The sequence below is a fragment of the Felis catus genome, chromosome E2 (genome assembly GCF_018350175.1).
Source record: "Felis catus isolate Fca126 chromosome E2, F.catus_Fca126_mat1.0, whole genome shotgun sequence".
NCBI classification, from domain to species: Eukaryota; Metazoa; Chordata; class Mammalia; order Carnivora; family Felidae; genus Felis; species Felis catus.
In genome coordinates, this window is record NC_058382.1 from 48,976,628 (window position 1) to 49,004,507 (window position 27,880).

At 48.6% G+C, this 27,880-nt stretch overlaps 2 protein-coding genes and 2 long non-coding RNA genes across 6 annotated transcripts in view; 1 reads left to right on the plus strand and 3 right to left on the minus strand.

Annotated features, from left to right (window-relative positions):
* Positions 1–905: 905 nt before the first annotated feature.
* On the minus strand, positions 906–3,729 carry LOC111558035. The gene is made up of 2 exons (XR_002738513.2): positions 2,021–3,729; positions 906–1,570 (listed from the first exon to the last, which is right to left on the minus strand). It is a non-coding gene; the product is annotated as an uncharacterized LOC111558035 (long non-coding RNA).
* A 5,502-nt stretch (positions 3,730–9,231) lies between these two features.
* LOC123382181 lies at positions 9,232–14,017 on the minus strand. The gene is made up of 2 exons (XR_006590164.1): positions 12,490–14,017; positions 9,232–12,351 (listed from the first exon to the last, which is right to left on the minus strand). It is a non-coding gene; the product is annotated as an uncharacterized LOC123382181 (long non-coding RNA).
* LOC102899111 (immunoglobulin alpha-2 heavy chain-like) lies at positions 10,878–20,823 on the plus strand. 2 transcript variants are annotated; one of them, XM_019820053.3, is made up of 5 exons: positions 10,878–11,057; positions 18,173–18,532; positions 19,082–19,375; positions 19,702–19,758; positions 20,432–20,823. In XM_019820053.3, the coding sequence occupies exons 1-5, from the start codon at positions 10,970–10,972 to the stop codon at positions 20,734–20,736; spliced, it is 1,104 nt and encodes a 367-aa protein (XP_019675612.1). In that variant the 5' UTR covers positions 10,878–10,969; the 3' UTR covers positions 20,737–20,823. The 2 variants fall into 2 exon arrangements, with proteins under 2 accessions (XP_019675612.1, XP_006941800.1); XM_006941738.4 differs by having other exon boundaries at positions 18,398–18,532.
* A 1,392-nt stretch (positions 20,824–22,215) lies between these two features.
* Positions 22,216–27,880, minus strand: part of GLG1 (golgi glycoprotein 1) — a 150,834-nt gene continuing 145,169 nt past the window's right edge. The window contains exons 26-27 of one of the 2 annotated variants that reach the window (XM_023245357.2): positions 27,158–27,321; positions 22,216–26,111 (exon numbers count right to left, since the gene is read on the minus strand). In XM_023245357.2, coding sequence (XP_023101125.2) covers positions 26,036–26,111; positions 27,158–27,321 — 240 coding nt within the window. In that variant the 3' untranslated portion in view covers positions 22,216–26,035. Of the gene's footprint in view, positions 27,322–27,880 lie in introns of both variants that reach the window. The other variant, XM_023245355.2, reaches the window with a different exon arrangement.

Here is a 27,880-nt window from a genome sequence, read left to right on the forward strand (position 1 = left end):
AGCACACCGTCCCGTGCACAATTACACGTCTTGACGGGACTTTTCACTCGTGGTATTTGGATTCACCGTTGCAAACATTCTGCCTTCTTGGTTTTCTGTCTCGCAAGGACTGAAATTACCAGGGGTGGGGAGGATAGTTTCAGCATCTGTTTCAAAAGATCCATGCCAGGATTTCCTTTGCACACCAGGAACTGGAGCTCGGAGCACCTCTCTGCTCCAAGCCCGGTTCTCGGTTCTCGGTTCTCATGCCTTACGCCAGAATGTCCCACGGTAGGTGTAGACAGGAAGGACAAAGAGAAAGTCAATCACTCGGTCTGAGGGTTCCCCTCCACCCCCCACAGCCTCTCTTCCCCAGATCAAAGGCCTGGCCTGCTGGGTAGAAAGTTTCTGCGGCTTGTTTCAATCAAGGGGTTTCTAGCAGCACAGTTAACGCTTCACTCTCCGGTGTGCTCTTGGGATACAGGAAAATGCCATTGTAATTATCGTACAGCGCTGTAACTCCTTATTTACATTTTGTATTACAAAATGTACATTTTGTATTACAAAATGTACATTTTGTAAATGTGCAGTTTGCTCAGCCCCTTTCTGTGTGTGTGTGTAGTGACAGCAGGTGGTGCTGAGGACACGTGAGGCATTTTAGGGCACGGGCTCTTTCACAGGAGCTCCGGGGACTTGAGGCGCCCAGAGTGACCAGCACGTCTGCCTCCGCGGGCGCGGTATTAACATCCTACCCTGTACTTCCATCAAGCCGGAGTTTAATTAACGTGTTCTTTTCATGCGACTGGGTCTGCAAATGAATAAACAGACACGTTAATTACTCTGGCTGAGTCCACTGTGAAACGTGCTTCATGTTTGGCGACAGGGTGTTAAGTATTTGCCATAACAGAGGATAAACACGATACACAAAACCTTATCCACCTGTGTTACCAGAGCATAAAACAGGATTTGGAAACCAAGGCACAGCACACAGGCATTCCATCACCCTCCGCGCAGTGGCGGCATGGCTAGAGACAGATAGCCTCCCTTACTCTTCTGAAGGTTTGAGGACTCACATCTAAGTCTCTAACACGCGACAGACTGAACCAGCCAAGAAAGTGCTAAGCATGCGGTAGGCACCAGCGGTGGTGCCTCGGAATCGTCTCGGGACACGTAAAGCAACACCCTCTGAGTGAACTGGAATCAACCAGGCTGGAAGTCTGACCCGTACTTCTCGAGAGGCTTCCAGGAAGCTCTCTCTCTCGTGTCTCGAAACCGCTGGGTGCCAAGAGTTGAGCAGTCCGGAGGACAAATGGTAGCTGTGAAAGCTCTGTGGCTTCAGAAGGACTTTCGCTGGTTCCTAAGGAAGATACTTTGAGCAGGACAGGGCTCTTCTCATACCTCATCCCATTGGATCTTGTGACAATCTTAGTAGGTGAGGTTTTAGCAGACGATGTGGGCTCAGAGGTAACGTGACTTTTCCAAGATCACGCCGCTTGTGGGAAGATCTAGAGACGGAGCCGAGGTGTTCGTTCTGAATCCAGAAGCCATCTGCGCCGTAGCATAGGGCAGGTGGCCAGGAGGACGTCTGAGGCTGGGGACAGAGAGCGAGAAAAGAGCACGCAATGTAACAGTAAGGAGCCCCACTTAGCTGTGCTCCCCGGATCTTTTCAGGCCCTGTGCCGTCTGCCAGGTGACCTTGCAGTGCGTGAAAGGGTTGGAGTATATGTGTCAGCCGTCCTGAGGACTTTTACAAAAGGTCGGCAGAGACCGCGGTGTGCAGGCCCGGAGCGAGGCCCTAAGGCAAATTACGCGCGTCCGTAGCCCTCCGGGGTGCGGCTTTTCATCAGCGATGGTGCCCTGAGCGGCCACCGTGTCTTGGAGGATCATGGGATCACACCGGAGGGGAGACTCGGGAAACAGATCTGAACCCGGCCTGACGCCCAGCCCGCCGACCCCGCGGCCCGCAAGGGCCACCCGCCATCCGCCAAACCGCAGCCCCCTGCGGGCCCGTAAGCGTGAGGCCAAGTGCTCTGTGACGCACCGGGTCCCGGGCTGGGGTGTAGCAGCCATCTCGCGGCTCGAATAGAGGGCGTCTGGCCGCGTGGCCACGCAGGAACGACGCAGTCAGGGCCTCCGTCTCCTTGAGGGACTCTTCACTCGCCGCGAACTCGGGAGTCACCGGTCTTTTGTTCCGCTCATCTAACCAGCTTCTGAGCCGCTACGTGTGAGAACCCCATAAGCTGACACGTCGGGAACGACCTCATCATCCAAATCTCCTTTTATTTCCAGTCCACGAATGGTCAGCCAGGTCAGAAACCGCGGGGTCATCTGGTCGCCCCGCTGGCTTCTCCCCGTACCTCCGGTTCGTCACCCAGCGCGACCGAGTGGTGTCCCCGGACCTCTGGTCTCTTCCGGCCTCTCGTTCCTGCCGCTGCTGCCGGGGTTCAGAGAGTAGCATCCCTCGCTCTGATGACGATCCCCGAAGAGATGGCCCCGCTCCTGCTCCCACCCTGTCCTCGCTCTGCAGGGCTGTCTTTCCAAAACACGTGGGATCGTTGTACTCCCTGGCTTAGCGCGTCCTCATGACTCCAGTCGTTGCGGAGGTTGCGTCCGGACTCCTTAGCGTGTGGCAGAGCACGGTCCTCATGGTGGAACTCGTTCTGGGCCCACACACTGTGCGACGCTGGGGCCCGATTCCTGGCCTGTTTGCCCCGTGTGTGTGTGCGGCTCATCTTTCCTCTCACCCTGCTCTCCACTCGCACCCGCCAGACCCATCTCTCGCTCGCTGAGATGCCCTTCCTGGCACCTGTCCCGCTGTGCTCGGGGAAGAGCTCTGCATTTGGAATCAAATGCCCCCCCCCCCCCAAGCCCCTCCAGTCAGCCTGGCAGACCGTCCAGAATTTCAGAACCTCAGCCCACATCACCACCATCTCTCGGTGAAGCCTCCCCTTCCCCACAACACCTGGTCTCCCTTTGGTGTGGCCGCTGGACTCTCTCCGCCTCTGTCTTTACGTGGTCCTCTCCCCTCCTCGCGTGTCAGTCCCTCCCAAGAGGACTGGCTTCCCCGTAACCACCTTGTGCTGCGCCCTGCATCCGCCAGATGATTACTTGAGGGAAAGCGGTGAGGGCGAGCTCCGAGCTCCGTTTGCCAATCTGTGAAATGGCAGTTTCGTCGTGGCCTCGTGGCCTGGGAGAGCAGACAGGACTCTTTTCTGCCTTGGGTGTACCAACTCACCGGTAGGTGGCGCTGAGACTCGTGAATTGAGGTTTCCCGGGTCTCCCAGCCCCGCATCTGGAGTGCAGGTAGTCAGGATTAACTAGAAACCCAAATCAGACTCGTCAAATCTCCCCCTGAGAGGTGATAATCCATGCGGCCCCCGTGGCACGGGAGGGACTGAGGAGAGGCTCTCTGGTGCAGCTTCGTAAAGAGCGAAGTGCGCTTACCTTCCTGCTGTCCTCACCTCGAGGGGCCTCTGCAGAGTTAGGGGCCCTCAGACACTTGGATCTGGGGCATCGTCTGACTCAGTCCCCCAGAGTCCGGGGTCAGAGGGTCGCTGTCCTATTTGGTCAAGAGCATAACTTTGGAGCTGACCTGGCCTGGGTCTGAATGCCTGCACTGCCTCTTCCTTGGCGGATGACTCTGGGATGTTAGCTTTCCTGAGCCGCCTCTGGATTAGGCACCAATAGAGACCATATAAAAAGAGAGAGAGCCTATAGGAGATATATATACCTATACATATAGATATATAAATCTATATATATTATATATAGATAATACAAAAATTTTAAAGCTCCCCTCATATATATATATATATATATATATGAGCATACTATATATATATATATATATATATATATATATATATATATATATATAGTATGTGGGTATATATCCATATACCTCCCTCCCAATATATATATTGAGAGAGAGAGAGATGGAGAGAGTAGAGATTGGAAAAGTTGGGCTCCCGGGACTAGGGGTTGGCATATCTGAAATGATTTGCCCACAAAGCACATTTCTAGGGCCAGCCTGAGACTTGAGTGAGTTTTCACTGTAATTGAGCATCTTCCTTCTCTGACAGCCTCCTTTCTCAGGCTCCCCTTTGCTCTCTTGCAGCCTGGGTTCTTCTGAGGCGCCTTTCGTGGTGTCCAGAGCTTGGTGGGTTTTACTGTTGGAGTTTTAGCTGCTCCGTGGCTCAGGCTGCTGCTCCGTTTGACCCACCTCTAAAAACTGCCTGCCTTTGTTCCTCTGGGGCATTACATTCTGTATTTTGTTCTAAATGTGTAACTGTTACCGTTTGGAAGGTCAGTTTGGTAGAAGCATTCTCTTTCATCATGGAAGCTGACCCCTCCTCCTCCAAAACAGTTCAGCTTTTGTAGCATTAACTAGAGTTCCATGTGTATTTCAAGTTTTTGGTTTTTGGTTTTGTTTTCTTAGGGGGTAGGGAGTAAAATTTACTTACAATGAGAAACCTACCTGTACCATTTCTTATACATTTGGGGGGGGCGTAGTGTATGTGTGCTCTATTTCTTAAAGAAATACTCATTTTTAAATTTGTCTGTTTAAAAACTGAAAACTCCTGCTTTTCTTCCTCCTCTTCCTCGAGGGGTTTGGGTTGAAGCTCTAATGGCAGCCTTCCATCAGGGTGTTTACGTTAAGCCACTCAACGTTATCTGCTGATGAATCGCTTAGCACGGGGCTACTGGCTTCCTGTTTCCCACCTGACAGTGGTCGGCTCTCAGAACCTTCTTTTTTCCTTTCAAGGTAATCGTATCTGTTTCCCTGCTGCTCACGTGAGCACTTTGAGACGCTCGGACCGTTATGTCGGTGGCGTGTAATTGAGCAAATTCTGTTTTCTCTTTGCTTTGAGGACACCAGCTCTCACCAGACAACCCGATCGATGCCCCACGCTGAGAAACTCCTACGTCATAGTGGGAATCTTTCTCCAATTGTTTTCCAGTCTCTTATCACACACAGCTAAGCGACTAGACCTAACCGTTGCAGAATGAATCAAAACTACTGCTGCAGTGTTCTCCCTTCCCTCACTCCACCCACTTACTTAGGCACCGCAGTCTTTTTTTGTGTTTTTAATGTTTGTTTATTTTTGAGAGAAAGAGACAGAGTGTGAGCAGGGGAAGGGCAGACACACACACACACAGAATCCAAAGCAGGCCCCAGACTCTGAGCTGTCTGCACAGAGCCCAACGCGGGGCTTGAACCTACAAACCATGAGATCAGGCCCGAAGCCAAAGTCAGATACTTCACCGACTGAACCACCCAGGCGCCCCCTGGCACGGCAGAGTCTTGAGCTGGCTCTTTATCCTCCCCGAATCCCACGGAGGTTTGTCTGTTGGTTTCTCCCGTGAGCTGGAGGACTTTGTTATGGGATAACCGCGGGTTCCCTTGGTTTTTGACAAGAATCTAGCACTCTCCCCCTCACTCCGTCTTCTCCCCTCAAGCAGGGACCTTCGTAAGCACTGGAGGCAGTATGTTATGTGGTTGTTCTTGTTTATTTGTTCTCCAGTTCCGTTCGAGGTGTGGACTCTTCAGGGAGAAGGGCACTGGTGGAAAATCGGGAGCCTGCGGAGCCTGTACCACTGCGGACCCGGGACGTGGCCTTGCCCCTCCCCATCTAGGCTCCCCAAGAGCACAGCCCCTCCCCTCCTCCACAGCTGTGTAACTTTCTAGAATTTAGTCGTTTGTGGGACACTTGGGTTGAATTTCTGTAAGGCCAGCAGGAGGGAGACTGTGGCGTGACCACGGTCAGGAAACCGAGCCCTGACCAGCGGCCCTTGGTCACAAATGGAATATCTGGTAGAAACGAATGAGAGCCTCAAGTCACCTGTAAATGGGATAAAAATGTGTATGTGGCACACAATATAGCATATTTAAATTTTTATTGATAATTGGAATGTATTAATCTTCTTAAAATTTATTAAAATGTGGATTACAATTTTAAAACAATAGAGATAATACAAAAATTTTAAAGCTCCCCAAATTCTGCATTAAAAAGTGATTCCTGGGTGCCTGGGTGGCTCAGTCAGTGAAACATGTGACTTTGGCTAGGGTCATGATTTCACGGTTCATGACTTCGAGCCCTGCATTGGGCTCTGGACTGTCAGCGCAGAGCCTGCTTGGGATTCTCTCCGCCCCCCGCCCCCTCTCTCTGCCCCTCTCCCACTTACGCATTTTTTCTCTCCCTCTCTCAAAATAAATAACACAAACTTAAAAAAAGGTTATTCCCCACCCTTGTTTTCCTTCCAAAGTAATTAATTTGTTACCTGCTGTATCACAGGATAAGTGTTACTAGTGTTAATAGCTGCTATTTATCAGGGACTCACTTTGTGTCAGAACGGTGCCTTATAACATCCCCACGTATTCACCCTGTTCGGTAGACAGCCTTAACCCTGTTTTGGGGGGCAAGAAGCAGGCTCAGAGGGATAGAACATTTGCCTGGCAATACATGCCCTAAAAGGAGAGAATCCAGACTTTAAATCATTTTTTTTAATGTTTATTTTTGAGAGAGAGACAGAGCGCAAGCAGGGGAGGGGCAGAGAGAGAGGGAGACACAGAATCTAAAGCAGGCTCTGGGCTCTGAGCTGTCAGCACAGAGCCCAACGCCGGGCTTGAACCCAAGAACTGTGAGATCATGACGGGAGCCGAAGTCGGATGCTTAACCAACTGAGCCACCCAGGCGCCCCAGAGAGAGTCCAGATTTTAAAACCCCAAGCCATCCCATGTTTGGAAATTGCCTAGACCAATCAATATTAACTCATCCGACCCACACACCTGAGGCCTTTCCACCAGGAGCTGGGCAGACAAGCTCCCTGGGAGAGAATGAGGGAGAGCGTTTTTATATCCATACGGCCATCAGACAATGCTGGTAAAAATAACAGCAGCAGGTGCCAGGCTAAGTCGGCTAAGTTCTTGCCATGGATCATTTTATTTATTAATTTATTTATTTTTAGATTTTTTTTTTTAGTTTATTATTTTTTTTATTTTTTTAAATTACATTCAAGTTAGTTAGCCTATAGTGCAACAATGATTTCAGGAGTAGGTTCCTTAGTGCCCCTTCCCCATTTAGCCCATCCCCCCTCCCACAACCCCTCCAGCCACCCTCGGTTTGTTCTCCATATTTAAGAGTCTCTTCTGTTTTGTCCCCTCTCTCTGTTTTTATGTTATTTTTGCTTCCCTTCCCTTACGTTCCTCTGTTTTGTATCTTAAAGTCCTCCTATGAGTGAAGTCCTATGATATTTGTCTTTCTCTGGCTGACTACTTGCACTTAGCATAATACCCTCTAGTTCCATCCATGTGGTTGCAAACGGCAAGATTTCATTCTCTTTGATGGCCGAGTAATGCTCCATTGTACATACGTACCACATCTTCTTTATCCGTTCATCCATCGATGGACATTTGGGCTCTTTCCTTACTTTGGCTATTGTTGTTAGCGCTGCTGTGAACATTGGGGTGCGTGTGTTCCTTCGAAACGGCACACCTGTATCCCTTGGATAAATGCCTGGTAGTGCAATTGCTGGGTCCTAGGGTACTTCTGTTTCTGATTTTTTGAGGAAGCTCCATCCTGTTTTCCAGAGTGGCTGCACCGGCTTGCGTTCCCACCAGCAGTGCAAAAGAGATCCTCTCTCTCCGCATCCTCGCCAACATCTGTGGTTGCCTGAGTTGTTCACGTTAGCCATTCTGACAGGGGTGAGGTGGTATCTCGTGGTGGTTTTGATTTGTATTTCCCTGATGACGCGTGACGTTGAGCATTTTTTCACGTGTCGGTTGGCCATCTGGATGTCTTCTTTGGAGAAGTGTCTATTCATGTCTTTGGCCCATTTCTTCACTGGACTATTTGTTTTGTGGGTGTTGAGTTTGATAAGTTCTTTCTAGATTTTGGATACTAACCTTTTATCTGATACGTCGTTTGCAAATACCTTCTCCCATTCTGAAGGTTGCCTTTTAGTTTTGCTGATTGTTTCCTTCACTGTGCAGAAGCTTTTTATTTTGATGAGGTCCCAGTAGTTCATTTTTGCTTTCGTTTCCCTTGCCTCTAGAGACGTGTTGAGTAAGAAGTTGCTGCGGCCAAGGTCAAAGAGGTTTTCGCCTGCTTTCTCCTCGAGGATTTTGATGGCTTCCTGTCTTACATTGAGGTCTTTCATCCATTTTGAGTTTATTTTGTGTGTGTGGTGTAAGAAAGTGGTCCAGGTTCATTCTTCTGCATGTCGCTGTCCAGTTTTCCCAGCGCCACTTGCTGAAGAGACTGTCTTTATTCCACTGAATATTCTTTCCTGCTTTGTCAAAGATTAGCTGGCCATACGTTTGGTGGTCCATTTCTGGGTTCTCTATTCTGTTCCATTGATCTGAGTGTCTGTTTTTGTGCCAGACACGGGTCATTTTAGATTCATAACCACCCTCTGAGGCAGGTTCTACTGTTCCCAATTTGAAGAAGCTAAAACTCAGGCTCGGAGAGGTTAAAGAATTTGGTTGACTTAGAGGAGAAGTAGTGGAGGAAGGATTCCAATCCAGGCAGCACAACAGGAGGGCTTAAGCTCCTCAATTCTCTACTCTGGGGGCGCCTGGGTGGCTCAGTCGGTTAAGCGTCTGACTTCGGCTCAGGTCAGGATCTCGCGGCTCGTGAGTTGGAGCCCCGCGTCCAGTTTTGTGCTGACAGCGCGGAGCCTGCTTGGGACTCTCTCTCCCTCTCTCTCTGCCCCTCCCCCACTCGTGCTGTCTCTGTGTCTCTCAAAATAAATAAGCTTAAAAAAGTCATTTCTAAAACACCAGTCATCTACTTTGTTCATGAATCTGTCGTTTGGGCAGGACTCGGGGGCGTCAGCTTATTTCCACCCCATGTGGCATCGGCGGGGGGAGTGGGGGCCCTGAAGGCCGGGGGCGAGAACCATCTGAGGGTCACCGACATGTCTATTGCTTGTGGCTGGTCGTCAGCTGAACACCTACACGTGGGCTCTGCCTGCGGCTGCTTGGCTTCCTCCCAGCACGGCAACCCAGCAACATTATCAGTCATTCGACGAGGCAAATTAAAACCACAATGAGCTATCACTACACCCCTACCAGAATGTCTAAGACCAAAAAGACAGACCATGCCCAGGGGTGTCAAGGATGCTCTTGTACAAACATTTTGGAAAAGGGCCGGGCGGTCTGTTAGGAAGTTAAACATCCACGTACCTGTGACCCAGCCATGTAACTCCAAGGTAATCCCTGCGAAAGGAAAGGAGAGTGTATACAAGCGCTTACACGTGAATGTTCACAGCAGCTTTATTTGAAGGAGCCAACAATGAGAAACACCCCAAATGTTCATCAGCAGGTGAACAGATAAGTAAATTATGGCATACAGTGAAATACAATTCAGCAATAAAAATTAATTAACTATGGGTACATGGAATAACATGGGCAGCTCTCAAAGTTACGACGCTGAGTGAAAGAAACCAGACAAAAAAGTGCATGCACAGTATTATTCAATTTACATAAAACGTTTAGAAAACGCAAACTGACCTGTGGTGCCGGGAAGCACGCCAGCGGTTGCCTGCAGGTGCTAGAAGTGGGGTAGAGGGAGGGATGACAGAGGGGCACCAGGAAACTTTTAGGGCTGGTGGATGTGTTCAACATCTTGATAGCTGTGATGGTTTCAGGGGCATACGCACGTCAAAATTTACGAAGCTGCACACTTTGAATATGTACAGCTTACTGTGCGTCAATTGTATCTCAGCTTAGAAAATGAATACCAACTCGGGTGGAAAAAGAAAGGGCGTGTGGGGGGAGATGCACTGTGGTGGCCATGTTGGAAAACATGACCTACCTCATTCACCAGGTGCTTCCAACATGCCGGGTACCGTGTGTGCTAAGTGCCTCGTGGCACTGGCGCTGATTCCACCGGATAACCCAACCTGAGGGAAGATGAGGAGGTGGCCAATTATTTATTGTTATGATTATCTTGGTTGCTATTACAGAACCACGAGGTCTGGGTCTCTCTGGGACGGAAGGATGTCTCAGGGCTCTGGTGAGCAGGCCATCAAGGCTTTTCTTCCCGAGCCGCAGGAGAAACTGCGGGCCACTTCTTGGGACAGTCAGGAAGCAGAGCAACGTGGAGAAACAGGTGGGGGCTTTGTGAGAGGGTGTGGGGACATGGCTGCCGAACTGAGAAGCTGGAAGGAGGCAGCAGAGGGGCCCCTCTTGGGCGGGAGAGGCCCCCCCCTTCTTCTGTTACATTAGCCCCTTTGGACAGGTAGGTGCCTGCTCTGGACCCTCTGGTGACTGCATCCAGCTTTCCTCTGGGAACCACCATGCTGTGACTCCAAGTCCCCAAAGACCTTCTCAAATTGCCCCCATGCCTCAGCTTCCAGAGGGCACAGGTGACCCAGGCCCAGCCAGCGCACTGATCACAGTGATGGGTTTTGGCAGGTGCATGGTCCAGGCTAGGTCGACCAACATCAGCCTCGGACTCTGCTTCAAGTAACAGGAAGGAGACTCTTCCTTTTCTCCGAGGTGGCTACGCTGGCCAACCTGAGCCTTGGGCCCTGGGGGACATCTTTCCACCATGTGTGGAGAGCCTGCCCGCAAACCAAACGGAAAGAAAGACGGCTACAGAGCAGAGAGAAAGAAAGGGGTGTGCCTCTGACATCACAGTTCAGGCCTGCGGACCCAGCCAGACCCGAGGCCGGGACCTCTCCGGGACTGGTTTCAGGGCCCAGTAAACCAAATCCTCTGCTGAACTGCTTGCAAACCAAGTGGTCCTCTGTGCTTCGCCCCAGCACTCAGATGCCCCACCCCCACCCCTCCAGGGGCTTTCCGAGAGACCCGGATATTGGGGTTGGCCCACAATTGCACCGCGCCTGTGTCTGTACCCCCCCCCCCCCCCCCCTGCACCTAGGGAGGAAGCCGACGTCAGGCCTCTCGTTCTGGGGCCACAGGAAGGGCCCGGTTGGAGAAGCTCTGCACGCTCCGTCCAGCCTCGGGCTGATACGGAGAGAGATGGCGTCGCCACCAAAGCTCCCGAGTAGAGTCCCGGCGTCCTGGCGTGGCTGGGCCCTGTGTGTCTGGCTGCTGCGCTCTGTCTCAGGTGAGCTTCTCCCCTCTCTCTGTCCCAGATCCTAATTAGGCCTCTCGCTCCGTTTAAAATATTGTTTTAATGTTTATTTAGTTTTTGAGAGAGAGCGAGAGAGGGGCAGAGACAGGGAGCAGGTTCCAGGCTCTGAGCTGTCCCACCACCGTGAGATCATGATCTGAGCCGAAGTCAGCCGCTCAACGATTGAGCCACCCAGGCGCCCCTCTCGCGTTTAATGGGGATGGAGGTTTGTGACTGTGGACAGATTCTGGTTTAGGAGCGTAGCGAGGACTATTGGAAGCGGAAGGCGGGAGAGCGGCTGGTGCACAGCCGGGTGGACCCCTCACTCCCACCTCCCATGAGGAACCTAGGCCTGAGTGACTGCAGGGTGCTGAGAAGGGGGGCGGGGGAGGTGCAGGGGCTGGACCTGGACAGACAGAGGGGCTTGGGCGGGGCAGTTGAGGGCTGGGAGGGGCGGTCTCGGTACTTGGGGAAGGGGTCAGATCACCCGTGCCTTGCGTCCCGTGGAGCTGAACAGAAAGAGTAGAAACTGGTGACACTGATTAAGGAGGCACTGTATGCTAGATTTTATCTCACTGAATCCTATGACAATTCTGTGAGGTAGATTCTACAACCCTCATTTTAGAGTGAGACTGAGGCTTAGATAAGGTGTCCACAGTCACACAGCTAGCTAGTAGATGGGGGTCTGGTGAAAGCGGTGGAGTTGGGGGGCAGGTGTGACATGGGCTGGGGCATGACATTGGGGCCAGCAGGAGCAGCGGGAGGCTGGGGGCCATCCGGGTGGCAGGAGGTGACCCAGGCTCAAGAGGTTTTGGTGGAGGGGAGGACAGCTGTGTGACAGGGTCTGCAGGACCTGGAGACTGGGACTTGTCTGCAGGCTGGGGAAGCTGGAGGATGGGGAATGCAGGGGTGGGGGGTGGATCTTCCTCACTCTAATTTGGTGGAAATGAGGCCGGAGAGAAATTGAGGAACCCTCAGGGAAGAGCTACCCCAGTGCGCTTGTCCAGGAGCCAGGAGAGAGGGTGACGGAGATCCCAGGGACTGAGACTAAGGCACCAGAAGGGCTGATGGACGGGTGGGAGGGGAGCAGAGTGGGGTCAGCCCCTGGGGTTTGAAGGCAGACCCGGCTTTGACCCAGGAGTGGTCAAGGTAAGTGCCACAGAAAGGTCAAGAGAGATGAGGGCGAGGAAATACCACTACGTCCTGGGTCTTGGTGTTCGAGCGTGATGGGAGAGACTTGTTCTTTTCAAAATGTGAAACTTTTCATTTCTGACGGTGATAGTAAAGCCTGCAAGGTAAAATTACACAGCAGTAGATTTATTAGAAGCTCTAAGACCTACCATGGTCCCGAACCCACACGCTACTGCTGTTAACGGTTTTAAATTTTCCTTCAGGTTTTGGGATATTAGCAAAAACAGATACGTACGTGTTTAAGAGAATTCCCGTTCCTCCACATCTTTGCCGAGACTTGAGAATTACCTTTTTCATTTTAGCCATTGAGGTACGCGTGCGCCTGATGTCCTCCTAGTCTTTTTTTTTTTTTTTTTAATCTCCCCATAGTCTTAATTTCTGTTTCCCTGATGAATAATGGCATTGAGCGCGTTTTCATGTTTGTTGACCTTTAGGATATCCTGTTCTGTGAAGGGCCCATTCAAATCTTCTGTTCATGTTTCTATTGGTTCATTTGACTTTTTGTTTATGATTTATGGGAGATCTTTATAAAATCTAAAAATCTAAATAGAACTCCTCTGTTGGTTATTTGTGTTGTATCTTCCAGTCCATGGATCTTTTCGCTGTTGTTAATGGTGTCTTCTGATAAACAGCCACTCCCAATTTTAATGTTGTTTACATAATAGTTTTTCCTTTATAACGGACTTTTTTTGGTGTCGTATTTAAGAAATCTTTGCCTACTAAGATTTGTTTCCGAGGTTTATGCTGATAAAGATATTCTCGGGGTGCCTCGGTGGCTCAGTTCATTAAGCTTCTGACTTCGGCTCAGGTCACGTTCTCACAGTTTGTGAGTTCCAGTTCCGCATCAGGCTCTCCGCTGTTAGCACGGAGCCCACTTAGGATCCTTTGTCCCCCTCTCTCTCTGCCCTTCCTCTTCTCGTTCTTTCTCTCTCTCTCTCTCAACATAAATAAATAAATAAAGATATTATCCTATGTTTTCTTCCAAGCTTTCCTGTTTTACATTCCAGATTTAGATGTGTAATCCAGCTGAAATTTTTGGTTGTAATCCAGTTAAAGTTGGAGGTTAAAGTTCACTGCTTGTGCAAAACAAACAAACTCACTGCTTGTGCATATGTGCATATCCAGTTGACCCAGCACAAAAGGACGTCCTTTCTCCATAGCCTTATAGCATCGCTTTGTCATAAAACTGTAGACACGTTTTGGATTCTGGCTCATGTTCCGCTGATCCCTTGTGTATTCTTGCACCAATACCACACTGTTTTCATTACATCAGCCCCTTCAAAGTTTTGGTTCTTGGGAGTGTAACTCCTCCAGCTCTGCTGTTCTTCAAGATTGCCCTAGATATTCTAGGAACTTTGCATTTGCATAAAAATTTTAGAATCAGCTTATCATTTTCCACAAAAAGACCTGCTGGGGTTTGATGGGAACTTTTAAATGTACTAAGACTTGTTTTATGGCTCAGAAGACGAGCTAAGTTTGACGCTGTGTATCACTTTAGGAAAAACTGACAACTCCATCACAGTGAATGTTCTAATGCATGCGCGTGGTATCTGTCTCCACTTACTCACATTGTAAACATTTCTTTCAATAATGTTGTGTGGATTTCAGTGTAGAGGACTTGCATATTTTTAGGAGATTTATTTCTAGGGAGGGCACCTGGGTGGCTCTGTCGGTTAAACGTCTGACTCTTGATTTCGGCTCAGGCCATCATCTCACAGTTCTAGAGTTTCAGCGCCACATGGGGCTCCACGCTGACAACATGGCGCCTGCTTGCCATGGTCTCTCTCTCTCTCTCTCTCCCTCCCCGTCTGCAGCTTGTGTGCGTGCTCTCTCTCTCCAAATGAACTTAAAAAAAAAAGATTCATTTTTAGGTATCTGTTGGTTTTGATGCTATCATAAGTAGTATTTTGTTAATTTTATTGTCTATTTATAGTTAATATAGAACTATAATTTATTTTTCTATACTTACCTTATATCCAGTGACCTTGATAAACTCATTTATTAATTCTAACAGATTATACATTTAAAATTTTATTATGTTTACCACTAGGTTGTCTGTAAATGCGATTTTATTTCTTCTTTAACAGTCCTTAGGTGTTTTTAGAAACAACTTCTGTGAAGTATACGTGTCACGCAATCCACTTAATTTAGATGCACTGTACAGTTTAGTTGTTTTCAACAAATGTACCAAGTTTATCGGTACATTTACCAATGTACCAATGCAACTATAACCAGCATTGAGTCTTAGAGCACTTTTATCATCTGGATAGATCCCCCGTGTCTGTTTCCACTTATTGTATCAGCAGCACTCACACATTTTTTGACCCATCACCTTCTTATTTTCATTTACTTCTAAATACTGCTATACTTCCAGATTTACTCTTTGACCCATGGGTTATTTAGAACTAAGTTATTTTCCAAACATTTGGGAATTTTCCAAACATCTTTGTCATTGGTCTCTAATTGAATTCCACTGTGGTCAAAGAACAATGTGTGTGTGACTTGAATCCTTTTAAATGTATGAAGACTTGTTTTATGTTCAGAATATGATCTAAGTTGATAAAGGTTCCGTGGGCATTTGAAAAATAAGTGTAATTGGGGGTTGTTGGGTGGAGGGCTCTATAAGTACTGTTTTGTAAATTGGTTGATGGTATTATTCAAGGCGTCTGTATCCTCAGCGATTTTCTACCTGCTTGTTCTATCAAATATTAAAAGATGGGTGTTGAAATCTCTGGCCATTATTGTGGATTTGTCTGTCTTTCTGTGCAGTTCTATTACTTTTGCTTCTTTTATTTTGAAATTTCATTATGTGTGTAAGTGTTTAAGATTGTTATATTCTCTTAATGAATTGAACTCTTTAACATTATGAAATAAAACTTTTTACTGTTAGTATTCTTTGCCCTGAAATCAACTTTATCTGATTTTGATACTACCCTTTCTGTTAAAAAAAAATAGTAGCATAGTATGACATTTCCATCCTTTTTCTTTTAAATTATTTTTGTCCTTATGTGGGTTTGTTGTGGATGGAATATCCACAGGATTCCTGTCCAATCAGACTTTCAGTTGAGGTGTTTAGACCACTTACATTTAATATGGTTATTGAAATGGCTGGGTTTATGTCTTTCTGTTGGAATGACCCTTTTACATCGTTAAGTGTACATCTTCATCTCTTCGTACTATTTTTTGCCTTGAAGCCTATTTGATCTGATGTTAGCATAGGTGTATCAGTGATAATAATACTTTTACTTGCAGTGTTTTCAAGTCCTAATATTTAGGGTGTGATCTTTGTTAGGTTATAGTTGTTAGATTTTGATCCATTCTGTCTGTCCTAGTCTTTCAATTGTAGAATTTAGTCCCCTTATATTTAGCATATTTACTAATATATTTGGGTTTATACCTACTATAGTCCTTGTTTCTCATTCCCTTTTCTCTTATTTGTTGTCCTTTTTTGCATTCTTTTTTTTTTTTTTTTCAATTTATTTTTGGGAGAGAGAGGGAGACAGAGTATCCCAAGTAGGCTCCACACTGTGAGTGCAGAGTCCGACGCAGGGCTCAGACTCACTGTGAGATCATGACCTGAGATGAAATCAAGAGTCAGATGTTCAACTAATTGAGCCACCCAGGTGCTCCTGGATTCTTTTAAAAAATATTCCCTCCTCTAAAAACTTGTTAATTATACATTCTTTTATTATTCTTTTAGTGGGTACTCCTACAGATTAAAATATGCATTTCTGACTTCATGGTCTAATATAATACTACTTTGACCACTTCTCTAATGAGGCTATAATGTTAGAGTATTTTAACTTCACTTGCCTCCTCCCAACTTCTGTGTTGTTCTTATAAGACATTTCAAGTCGACATTTCTATTGCTTTGTACAGACAATATTTATTTATATTTAACTGCATATTTACCCTTTCTATTACTCTTCATTCCTTCATGCATTTCCCCGTTTCCATCTAGGGTCGTTTTTCTTTTGCCTGGAGATTTCCCTTTAGGATTCCTGTAGGTGACATATTATCTCAGCTTTTATCTGGGAACATCTTTATTTTCAAGATGGTTTCATTAGGTAAGAAAAAATTCTATGTTGACAGATTTGTTTGTTTGTCTTCACGCAAGAACTTTAAATGTCTTTTCATTGTCTTCTGGCTTCCATCATCTCTGATGAGAAGTCATCCATCAGTCTTCGTGTAACACAATACAACGATCAAAATAAAGAAGCCAAAATTACTATGATTCAATCTACAAATCTTACTCAAAATTCACCAGTTTTCTCTCCAATATTCTTTAGAGTAAAATAAATATATATAGATGATCTCTATATATATATGGACCATATATATATATGGTCCAAGATCTGATCCATGATCACACACTGCATTTAGTTATCATGTCTCTTTATTATCCTTTAGTCTGGAACAGTTCCTTAGTTTTCACCTTTCATGATGGAGTACAGACCAGTTATTCTGTAGAATATACGTCAACTTGGGTTTGATGCTTCAAACCTGATGTTTCCTCATGATTAGATTCAGGCATGCATTTATGACAGGAATACCACTGAAAGATTGTGTTCTCAGTGCCCTGTATCAGGAGGCACATGATGTCTATTTGCCCCGTTCCTGTTGATATTAATTTTGCTCATGTGGCTGGGTGCCTGGGTGGCTCATTCAGTTCCGCGTCCAGCTCTTGATTTGGGCTCAGGTTATGATCTCACTGTTCATGGGATCGAACCCCGCGTCACACTCTGCCCTGATGGTGTGGAGCCTGCTTGGGATTCTCTCTCTCCCTAGCTCTGCCCCTCCCCCACGCGTGCTTTTTCTCTCTCTCAAAAAAAAAATAAAAATAAAAATAAAAATAAAAATAAAAATAAAAATAAATAAACTTACCCAAACCCAAAATGTTTTATCATCTATTGATGCTTCTTGTCTGAGTGATGATTCCTATGGTGGTTGTCAAATGGTGGCTTCCTAATTCCAGAATTCCTTCTACAATTAGAAGTGTATGGAATGCAGTTTTAATAGAGTTCCATCTACTACTCATTTGCCTTGTTCCTAGGGCTGACCCATTTGGGACATCGAACTGAAATCCTGGTGTATACAGCAGAGTGTTTCCTTTTGAGATGTCAAACTCTGATCATTTATCTTCTCAGCACTGTGACTCTGCAAAATTCCGCTCTGCTTCACAGAGGTTGGACTTAGCTTTTAAGGTTCCCATCTTATAAAATTTCAGACTTCAGGTAATGGTGATAACTGAACATATATTTGAGGTTCCTCAGGTTTCCGGTTTTGTCACTGCAGCCTGTGAGATTATAAACGGCTCTGCTAATTTCTCTTGTCTCACCTGCAGCCTTCCCCCCGGGGAAAACCTGGATCCTTAGCCTCTTGCCAGAATTGGCAATTGCAGATGGCTGAAAGTTGTCACTTTGCACCTCCGTGGCTCTTCCCTCTGCACATCCTTAACCCTTCTGGCCACTGTTGCTTCTGTACCTCTCTTAAACCTGAAATATCATCTGTTCCTCTGGCTTTTCTAGTTGTTTTCAGTGGGAACATTATTTGGCTGCCAACAACTCCATCCTACCCAGAAGTGAGAGTTCTTCATTTTCCTTTTATGGGGCCTGCATAGTACTGCATAGACCGGGTATCTCATTTAAAACTTTAGCCTCTCCTCTAAGTACATTTATTTTCTCATTATTATAACAGTCCTGTTTGTAGGTCTACCAATATCCCTGAGTCCAGTTATTTTCCCAAGGTAAATTTATGGAAATAAAATTGCCAGATCACAGAGTGTGATGACGTACAGTTTTGACAGGTTTTGTCAAATGGCCTTCTGGTGAGACCGGACGCTTCGGCTGAGCTGACAGTGTCTAATAAAGGACTACTGAGTTGTTTTGAGCGGGTCACTATCCTCTCTGCCTCTTCAGGTGCCCCAGAAGTCCTCCAGCCCTCTCTGTTCCAGCCTCGGTCTTCTGTGGTGAGTGGACGAGGCAATCCACAGATCTGGTGTGTGGTGCAGGGAAGCCCTGCCAGGGCTCATGTCTTATCTTGGTACCAGCAGTTGAAGGGGAGTGGCCCCACCTTCCTGCTGAGTCAGCGAGAAGGGGCTCCCCCCAGCTATGGTTTTGGTGTGAATCCTCGCTTTCTGGCAGAGATGGACCCAGCCCAGAATGCTGCGCTCCTGACCGTGGGCAATGCCAGCCCTGCTGATGAGGGCACCTACTACTGTGCCATATGGTTTTCAGGCCAGTATGTCTTTGGAGAAGGTACCCGACTGCTCTATCAGGGTGAGTCTAAGAGTGTGGGGATCTGGTGCCCCTAGTGCATACGAGTGCAATGGAGCTGGTGGCAGTGGGCAGAAAGGTGTAGATGGTGGAGCCCCCTTGGAGGAAGCTGTTGTCGGTAGGATGAGGGAAAGAGAAGGAGGGCCAGGAGAGTAGACTGCCAGCAGGGAAAATGCTCAAGCTTCTGGATGGTGGAATTGGCTGGAAGCATTTGAGGATGGACAGAAACACCTTAGACCGGATTTTTAGGCCTGGGAGGGGAAGCCTCATCAAGAACATTAAATCCCTTCCCTTCCCTTGCTCTGTAGTAAGGATACTGGAGGCCCGGAGGACAGAAGGTACATGTGGCAGAGATAAGCTTAGCTCATATTCTGCCCAACAGGCCAGAAGGCCAGTTGTGGGGCAAAGGAGATTCTGACAAAGGTGAGGGAAGGCCATAGAGGAAGGGTAGAAGAGTCTCCAGAGGCCCCAGAAGGAGGGGGATCAATAGGACTGAGTTTGGAAGAGGCTGGTGGTATTGGGTAACATCCTTCTTCCTCTCATTCCCCACAGCTAAGAGGCAACCCCTGGCTCTGCAGCCACCTGAGCTGAGCCTGTTCATCCCAGCCTACGGCCCTCCCTTCCATGTACTTTGTGTGGCCCTAGGACATAACCCTGACCCTCTGAGGGTGTCCTGGGTCCTGGAAGGCCAATACCTGGAGGAAGAGGACTCCACTGGGGGAGCTGGGGATCCCATGGTCAGCTGGCTGCAGCTGCCTCAGGAGGTGGCAGGAATGTCTGTGACTTGCCGAGGCTTGCACCAGAGTGGAGTCTTAGAAGTCGTGCTGCCCCTGCCCTGGGGCCGAGGTGAGTAGAGAGGACCCAGGGGTTGTGCTCCAGTCTTCCTGATGCAACCACCTGGAACCCAGACATCAGTTACTCCCTGGCAAACCATAAAGTCAAGATAAGCACTGCTGTGTGTGGCAAAGAACCCTTGGCTCTGCCCTAGCTTCTGGTGAAGCCTGGACGTGGCTTTGGAGCCCGTGCAATGTTGTGGGACGAGCTACCCCCAAAGTCCTAATACCTACTCTGTCACTCCTGGCTTCTGTGTTCCCTAGTGGTGAATGCCTGCTTATTTCCTTTGGGGGACAGGGCACAGGGAAGCTATATGAAGGGCATCTGCTCTGTTCCAGGGCACAGGAGAACGCTGGAAGTGGAGAATGCGAACAAGAGTGGACACATTCTTCTAGGTACGGACCCCCCGACACTGACGTGGGACCCCCTGGGTGGTGAAGCCTTGACTTTTCACGGTCATCGACTCATTCAGCAATCATTTTATGGAGTACTAAGTATTTGCCAGGGCAGAGAGGTGACTGGAACACAGTCTGAATATTAGTGAGTCTAGAGGGGTAAGTCAGACACTGAACCAAGGTTTAAAATGCAAGGAACACTGCACTAAAGGTCCTAGGACAGGAACACAGGAAATATTCAGGAGCTCAGCCAGGAGAGGGGCCCTCCCACTGGGGGGTCTGGGAAGCTCCTGTGTTGATGCAGTCAGAGCTGAGCCCTGAGATTCTGGCTGGAAAAGGTGTAGACCCAGTCCAAAGCACCTGGGTCTAGTCCTGGTTCAGCCCTCAACATTCTGTGGCCCCTAGGGTGGGGGGGGGAGGTGGAGGAGGAGTCTTTTACCCTCTCTTGGCCTCAGATCCACCTACCTACTTACCCCATCCAGTCCAGACCATCTCTGCACTTACAGATCTTAAGTCTAACTTTTTATCCTATAAATGGGGAGTAACACAACTTCACAGAGGATAAAGTGAGCCAGAGAGGCCTCCTTAGGAGGAGGCAGGGGCAGGGAGAAGCCCATGAAGATGCATTGTTCATTGTGGGCCCACTTTCACCCTGTGCCTGTCTCCCTCACAGTGGAGCTGGAGCAGATCCTCATTGCCACCACCTACTGCTACCTGGGACTGCTGGGCGCATCTCTCATCTACGGCCTCATCCTGGCTGCTCTCTGGAGGAATCGCTGTTGTTGGGCCCACCCTACGGAGCCACTCCCCAGAGGGGGTCAAGGAGCGGCCCCCGGTTCCAGGGCGCAGGTGGGCAGGAGGTGCACTCCTGCCGCGGCCCCGGAGCACAAGTGGCCGAGCCCCAGGGGCTTCCATGTCCTCCGAGGGGCTGCCCATGCCCCGGACCCTCCCTCCTTGCTCCGGCCGGCTTCCTCCTAGTCTGCTGCCTTTCGTTACCCATTGGGTCCCCCTTTCTCTCTCAGGCTGTCCAAATTTCTCCATAAATACAGGGAATTTGAGAAGTTACTGCTGTGCTGTGGGTTGTTCTGGGCAAGGGAGGTGGGATCCTGGGACCAAGGCCAATACCTTCCAGGGGAGGGACGTCCAGGGTATGGTCTGGCTCTGAGGACAGGTCAGCCACTGCAGCCTGGAGCCTGAAAGTCATACAGGTCCCAAGGCCACTCTGGCCGGCCAGAGGGAAACGCATGTGGCAGGGGCAGACCGTCATGTTTTGCTGCTCACTAGCTGAGAAAGCCGGGTCACACCCACCCTCTCTCACTTCTTCATCTAGCAGAGGGTTGGGTATCTAAAGTTCTCCCCCTTTTTGGCTAAAATCCTTTCATTCCTCAGCCCCTTTTGAGAACAAATGCCAAATGCCTCTGAGGATTTAAGTTGGCCAAGGGTTTTTAATCAGAAAGATCACACAGAATTTGAGGGTAGGGTGATTCCTTCAGAGACTGCTAAGGCAGCACGGTCCCCACTACTGCTGTGGCATCCCGTCAAGGGGCCGATGCTGCGAGCTCGGGAACCCACTTCTCCCTTGTGGGAATACCAGTGACTTCATTTCCCACACTTGCACCACAGCAGGCAGCCTCTCTAAGACTCTCAGGAGCATCTGGCCCCAGACTCCTCCCATCCAGGGTGATGGCTGCCCAGAGTTCCCTACAGAGTGTTTCCAGTTGTTCTCTCTTCCTCTTTTGTTCTTCTATGCTTCGCCTTCTCCTGGCCTCCACGCTACACGCAGGCCCACCATCTCCCATGTGACAGCTGCAAAAAGTGGATCTGAGTTCTGAGAAGAAACCCTGGGCCCAGGGTCCTCTGGTCCTTTCTCACCGGGCATCCTAGCACTCAGATCCTGGTACAGATGTTTCTACTTCGAGAAATCCTTGTGTCCATGCAAACTCCTTAAGTGAGGATTTTGTAACACCCACATGCAAATTCACTTTGCCATAGCGAAGGAGACAGAAGCCTCAGGAAGGGTGTCACAGGGGTCACTGGCCCTGGGACTGGGCTGTTGGAACGGGGAGGTGAGGGCTGATGAACAGGGACCTGACAGGGCATGGACAAGAAATGTGGCCTAGTTCTGGGCCCAGAGGGAAGGTGACCACTAGAGACCAGTGCATCCATGTGCCTTATGTGCAACGATGGGTCCCAGCTACGCTCTCCCCAGGAAGGAGCCTTATGATGTGGTTTAAAGTGAGTAATTCCCAACACATGAACCTGACGGTCAGAAAACCTTGGATTCGGCCTCTAAAGTTCCTGCGGTCCTACCCTGCTTGACCTATTTAGCTGAGGAGACAGAAACGACACCACCAAGCGCAGCGAGTAGGGTCAGGGTGCACAGCTCGGGAGATGCTCCTCACAGAGCAGTTGGTTGGGGGCGTCCTCCCAGTCACCAGAGAAGATTTAACAAGTAAAAACCTGCAAACTCTTTATTAAATTCTCCCATTTCATCTGTACAGAAAAAAATGCACATTATGTTCAGGATCTCAGTAACATCTCAAAATTACACAGCATGAACATGTAAAAACAAGGAACTGCTGGGATTTTATACATAGAAAGAAAAATCATTTACAAAAGAGGCTTGTTAATTTTACTTTTCTGTATTTTCTTTCTTAAAAAAAAAAAAAAAAAGTTCAAGGCCTAAGATGTCACACAGCATCTGCTGTTCAGTCTGTTTTCCTGCTTGGACTGACCTGGGAACACTGTGCCGGGAGAAGCTGCTGGGAAGGCTCCTGCTGCCGGCTGTCCTGCTGGCCACCCGACCCCGTGCACTGACTGCAGTCTGCCCGGGGCCTCTCCAACCTCCCTAGCTCCTGGCATAGGCCTGCTGGGCTCTGGGGTCCAGGTTCCATGGGTTCCATGGGCTCCATGGGTTCCATGCTGGGGGAAGGCAAAAACAGAATATAGAGGCACTATCTGAATTTTCTCCTTGCCCAGGAAGGTTTCTCTACTCCATGTATCCCAACAACATCCCTACCGGTGTGTTGTGACACATCTTGGGAGGAGGAAGGAGAGGAAACCACCATCAGGATCCTGCTACCACCAGACTAAACAGATAGTTCCACCTTGTGCTCCAGATAACAAGCAGTCCTGGGGTCTCCATAGTGATCTCACTAGACGGCTGGGAGAAGCTTGTCACTCAGAAGAGTCAGTCTGGGTTTGCTATGACTTATCTGTTGTCTGAGGTCAGGGCAAGAAGGGGGATTCGGCTTCAGACTCGAATGCCCTAACATGTGACCCTGGTCCTAATGGAGAGGAGGACCAAGAGGAGTGTATTAGAGAGATGGCCAACCAAAGACAAGAGACAGAGATAGAGAGAGTGAGGGAGGAAGGGAGGAGGGGCAGGCCAGAACAGGAGCTGTGGCCCCACGGCCCTTGGGAATCAGGGAGCAGTGGAGAAGAGGTGAAGGAAAGAAGTGTCCCTGAAGGCCGAGGAGAAATTCAGGGTACCCGAATGCTGCATTCGATAAAGCTACGTAGGTGCTGTCCAAAGCGGGGGAGAAAAAAAGGATCTTTCAGGTTTCCCAAATCCGTAAGAACCTGAAATACAAATATATATACCAAAATGCACACAATTCAAAAAGCCCTATGCTTGTGGTTCTGTGGCCAAAATTTAGGTTGAATGGGTCAGGCTGGATTGGCTGGCTGCCACGGGTCCCTTCCAGCTTCCTTCTCTGTATCTGCTTGCTTAAAAGAAGCTGGATGTGGAGAACATGTAGTTTTTGGTGGGGGAGGGGAAGAAACGGGATATGAAAGCTTTTTCTCAGAAGAACTTGAGACCAGCTAAGTAAGAAAGAGGCCCATGAAGCCATCTCTCTCTCCCTGGATGACTCCCTGGAGTGGGGATCTGTGGGACAGAAGCTGTACCGCAAGTCTGGGGGTGGGGAGGATGGGAGACATTTCCAGAAGTCATACTCACACAAGAGAGTGAATCTTTTCTTGGGAAGACAGGGAAGTCGGCACAGAAGTCCCGTTCCATTTTGTCTGATGAGTAAATGGATACTATAGACCTCTTTACCACTGGATTCTTTTATGACACAACTTCAGGAAATAGGAAGAAGTGAACTCTGACAATTCTGTCACCTCTTCTAGGAAAGCAGAATCTCCCTCCCTCTCTCGCCCAGGCAGAGCTGCTCACTGTTCCCCCGAAAAGGAAGCACAGGATATCAGACAGCCGGAGGCCTGCAGTGAATTCGAGCCAATGCCTGCTGAGTACCAGTACTCAGGATGCACTGGTTTGGAGTGCGTTGACTGGACCCACAGGACTGGCAGTGGCAGCCAGAGGGCCTCCAGGGAATGTAGAGGAGGAAGACTTTCCTGCTGGAGTGAACCCAAGCCTCGGCTATGCTCCTACCTCAGCACATCTTGCTAGCACACGTCTCCTGGGAGAGCAGCAATAGCAGAGGATGGTCAGGGCCGCACCAGGGTAAGGGTCTCACTTCCAGGGCTACTCTTCTGGGAGAGAAACTCAGCTAGAGGGAAGAGTCTTGTTCTTGACAGTTGCCCTGCATTTCCGATCTCCTATACCGGAGGGCCTCCAGGCCAGGAGAGTAACCTCTCGGGGCCTCTGGAGTGTTCTGGAGCACACTTCATATGACTTCCCCAGACCCTGGAGAGAGCTAATAAGGCCAGATGAGTTACCTGGATTTTCGGCAAACGCCTGAGGCCTTGACTGTGGAAAACCCCCCACCAGCTGCTTGTTATTGTCCACAGGCTAGACATCAGAAGAGATAAAGGCCAAGGTCCATCATCAGCTTCTCCACTAGGGCGATTTCTTCTTGAGTCGACTAGGTAATTTACTCATGATTGACCTCTGAGGCCAGTGACCAGAGGTGCCCCAGAACCTGTGTTATTATACCAAATGGGGGGCAGAATGGATACAGTTGAGCTGCAGGTTCAGAAGGTGCTGGGCCCCCTGCAGGTAGAAAACTGCTCAGGACACTACCTGGGACTCTCAAGAATCAGTCATATGAAACTATTCCAAGCAGGATGGTGAAATGCTTTCTAGCAAAAGCAACAAAAATACTGGCAGAATTATCCCTTTTATTTATTGTATCATTTCTAAAGATGATAAATGTTTCAAGAATCAAAATCCTTTTCAAGCTTCCAGATATGCTTCAGACAAAGCCAAAATGTCCAGATACCTTAAACTATTGGTTTGTTTTACAAACACTAGGAGGGAGAACGCAGAGATGGAGAATGGTACCCGCACACTCACCAAATGGTGAATGTTTTATTCTATCCTGTGAACCATGCCAGACAGGTCAGTGGGGGCCTGCGTTGAGAGGACATCCCCGGTTCTCAATCCCAAGCCCCCAGGCCAGGTGGGAACTCCTGGAAGTGGACTATCCGGACCAGCTCAATTCAGTCCAACAATGGTGGTGGTAGGGGTATGCTGCTCAGACTCCAAGAGTTTCAAGTTTTGGAAGAACCCCAGGACAGGTGTTGAGAATCAGGAAGACCCTAACGGCAAGACTGAAGGGACCAAGCAGCTGAGCAGTTCCCCTTGGTAACTCGCAGTACCCTAGGCAGTGGGATACAGCTGGCTTCTGGATCGCACTGCCTCCTGGAAGGGGAGCAACGAGCAAAGAAAACCACAGTATTCTAATATACATCATTCAGATGAGACAAGGAGTAATCTGCATCAACCGATCCACAAACTGACCCACTTTGTATCGAACACATTTCAGGGGAGACAAATGTTGCATACGTCCCGCAGCACATGTGGACAGTGGCAAAGGGGGGGCAGGGCAAGGAGGGGCGCCATGGTCTATGTGGACAGTTTTAGGCACGTGATTTATAATACTCTGTGGACGTCTAACAGGTTAATAAAATATATATTATATAAATATATCTCCTACTGTACATGCCGCCCTCTGTGCACCCACTGTAACTCCATGCCCCAAACTCAAACCAAGGTGTGCCAAGTTGCACTGTGATGCCTGCACTCCTCCCCTTTTACACTCCAAACCTGCCATCCCACACTGCAGGGACGAAGGAGGACGGCCAGGAAGATTGCTTGCATAAAGCTAGATTCTGGAAGTACAACATCTGATGATTCATCAAAGTACAACACTCAGCCAATGCCTACTACAGTGGGTGTACGCAGCAAATGGACAGAAAGAAAAAAACAGATAAAAGGCTCCATCTTTTAACGTAATAACTTTCCAAGTCCTCTCTACAAAGAGGCATAAGGGAGCTTGTCTGGGAAGGTGGCCTTGAGCCTGCACAAGGGTCAGGTTGGACTGCCAGTCACATCTTGAGACCACACTAAATCTTTATAAGCCATTGTCTCTGACTTGCACTGTTGCCTAAAAACTGAGCAAAGTGAACCAATCCCTGCTCCTCCTTCCTGCCCCGAGCTCCCTCTCTGCTGCAGTCCCTGCCTCCCTGCAGGCCTTCCAGACTAACCACCATCCCCAGCAGGGTCAATCCGAATGTAACTGAGTCCTGTGCTAGCCTGGAGGAGGAAGATTCCTGGGATCCTGCTCCTTGGGACTCAGGGTCCAGCCTCTGACCAGCTTCCCACTTTTGATCTCCTCCCCAACCCATCTGCCTCTGGCTTAGGGAAGCTCATGCTTGCTTTACCTCACTGAAGTGAGGGGGTCATAGAAATACTCATGGCCTGGGGTCCTGACCAGCAGTGGCTCTATTAAGGTGAGATCTGGAAGGCATCACTGTTTTAGCAGAAGAAAACAAGACCCAAAGCAGACTGGTCACTGATTTCCCACTCGTCGGTGAAGTCCGTGGCCCCCACATGGTCCAAAGGTGCTTTTGAGAAATGAGCAAGACATCCCAGTTATATAGCATATTGGGTGCTGTGTTTTCCCCGTTAAGTCCTGCTTCATTTTACAGTCACAGAGAAGAAATAACCCCATTGCCCAAGTCAAGCCTGGAGGAGATGTGTTATATACATTTTTTTCTTTCTTTAAAAATTTCTTTTTTTCTTTTGTTTCTTTCTTTTTTTTTTTTTTTTTTGGTGGTTTTTGTTTTGTTTTGTTTTGTTTTTTTTAAAAATCATTTGAGTTGCAGGTCAGGTAAGTTGGTTCTCGAAGTACTGGTAGTTCCATTGGTACGAGAGAGACTTGTCTACGAGCAGGTAAACCCAAATTTGCCAACAAAGGCAATAACCAAAGCGGCCAGCTGCTGCTGTTGCACAAATGGTCGAGGAGGAGGAGGACACCATGGACACGGGCGAAGTCTGAGATGGGACAACGCAGAGGACACCTGCTGCTGCTCTAACATGGGTGTTGATGCCACCTCCTAGAAGAACGAGGTGAGTGGGTACACTATACAGGAGGGCTGTACAAACTGGGCACTGGACAGGTAGTTCCTTTGGTGGTCACGGTGGCTCTACCTGTCCTTGAGCTCTCGTGTTACTCGCTTGGTGATACGTCCACACATCAGGCCAATCAGGAACAATATACAGATGCTCCCGCTGATCACAGACAGAATGTAGTTCTTTGATGGAGATGTCATCACTTGCATGGCGAGGTCAGAGAAGCCATCAGCCGGGGCCACCTGGAAGGACACACAGCGGCACAGGCCTTGGACACAGAACTGGGTTGGAGGCAGGGCTAGGTCTAACTCGCCCCTCTCAATTCCTAGTTTAATTTATGTCATTTCCTTTTGGGAGAAAGGGCAAGGGACAAGACAATCAAACACAGAGCCACAACTCCTTTTCCTGATCACACTATGGTATATATCTACTACATAAGGCGAGAAAATACAGACAACTACAAAGAGGTGGGGTCTCATATTATCCATCTCACGCCATCCCCGCCCCTGCCAACCTGACAGCAGCCCTCACACTCAAGACCTGGCCACATAAGCCCTCGCAGAGCACTCAACAGGTTTTCAATCATTTAGTCCTCGTACCAATCCTTGAGAGTAGATTGTATTCCTCCCATTTTACAGATGAAGACCCACAGGCCAAGGGGTGGGACGTGATTACTTGTACCAGGTCACACAGGGTCTTAGGTGTTCTGATTTATTATTAAAAACCACAGAGAACAAACAGTTGAGATTGTGTTGGATGCTGGTTCTGTATCTTGACTTCCTGTCACTCACCATTAAATAA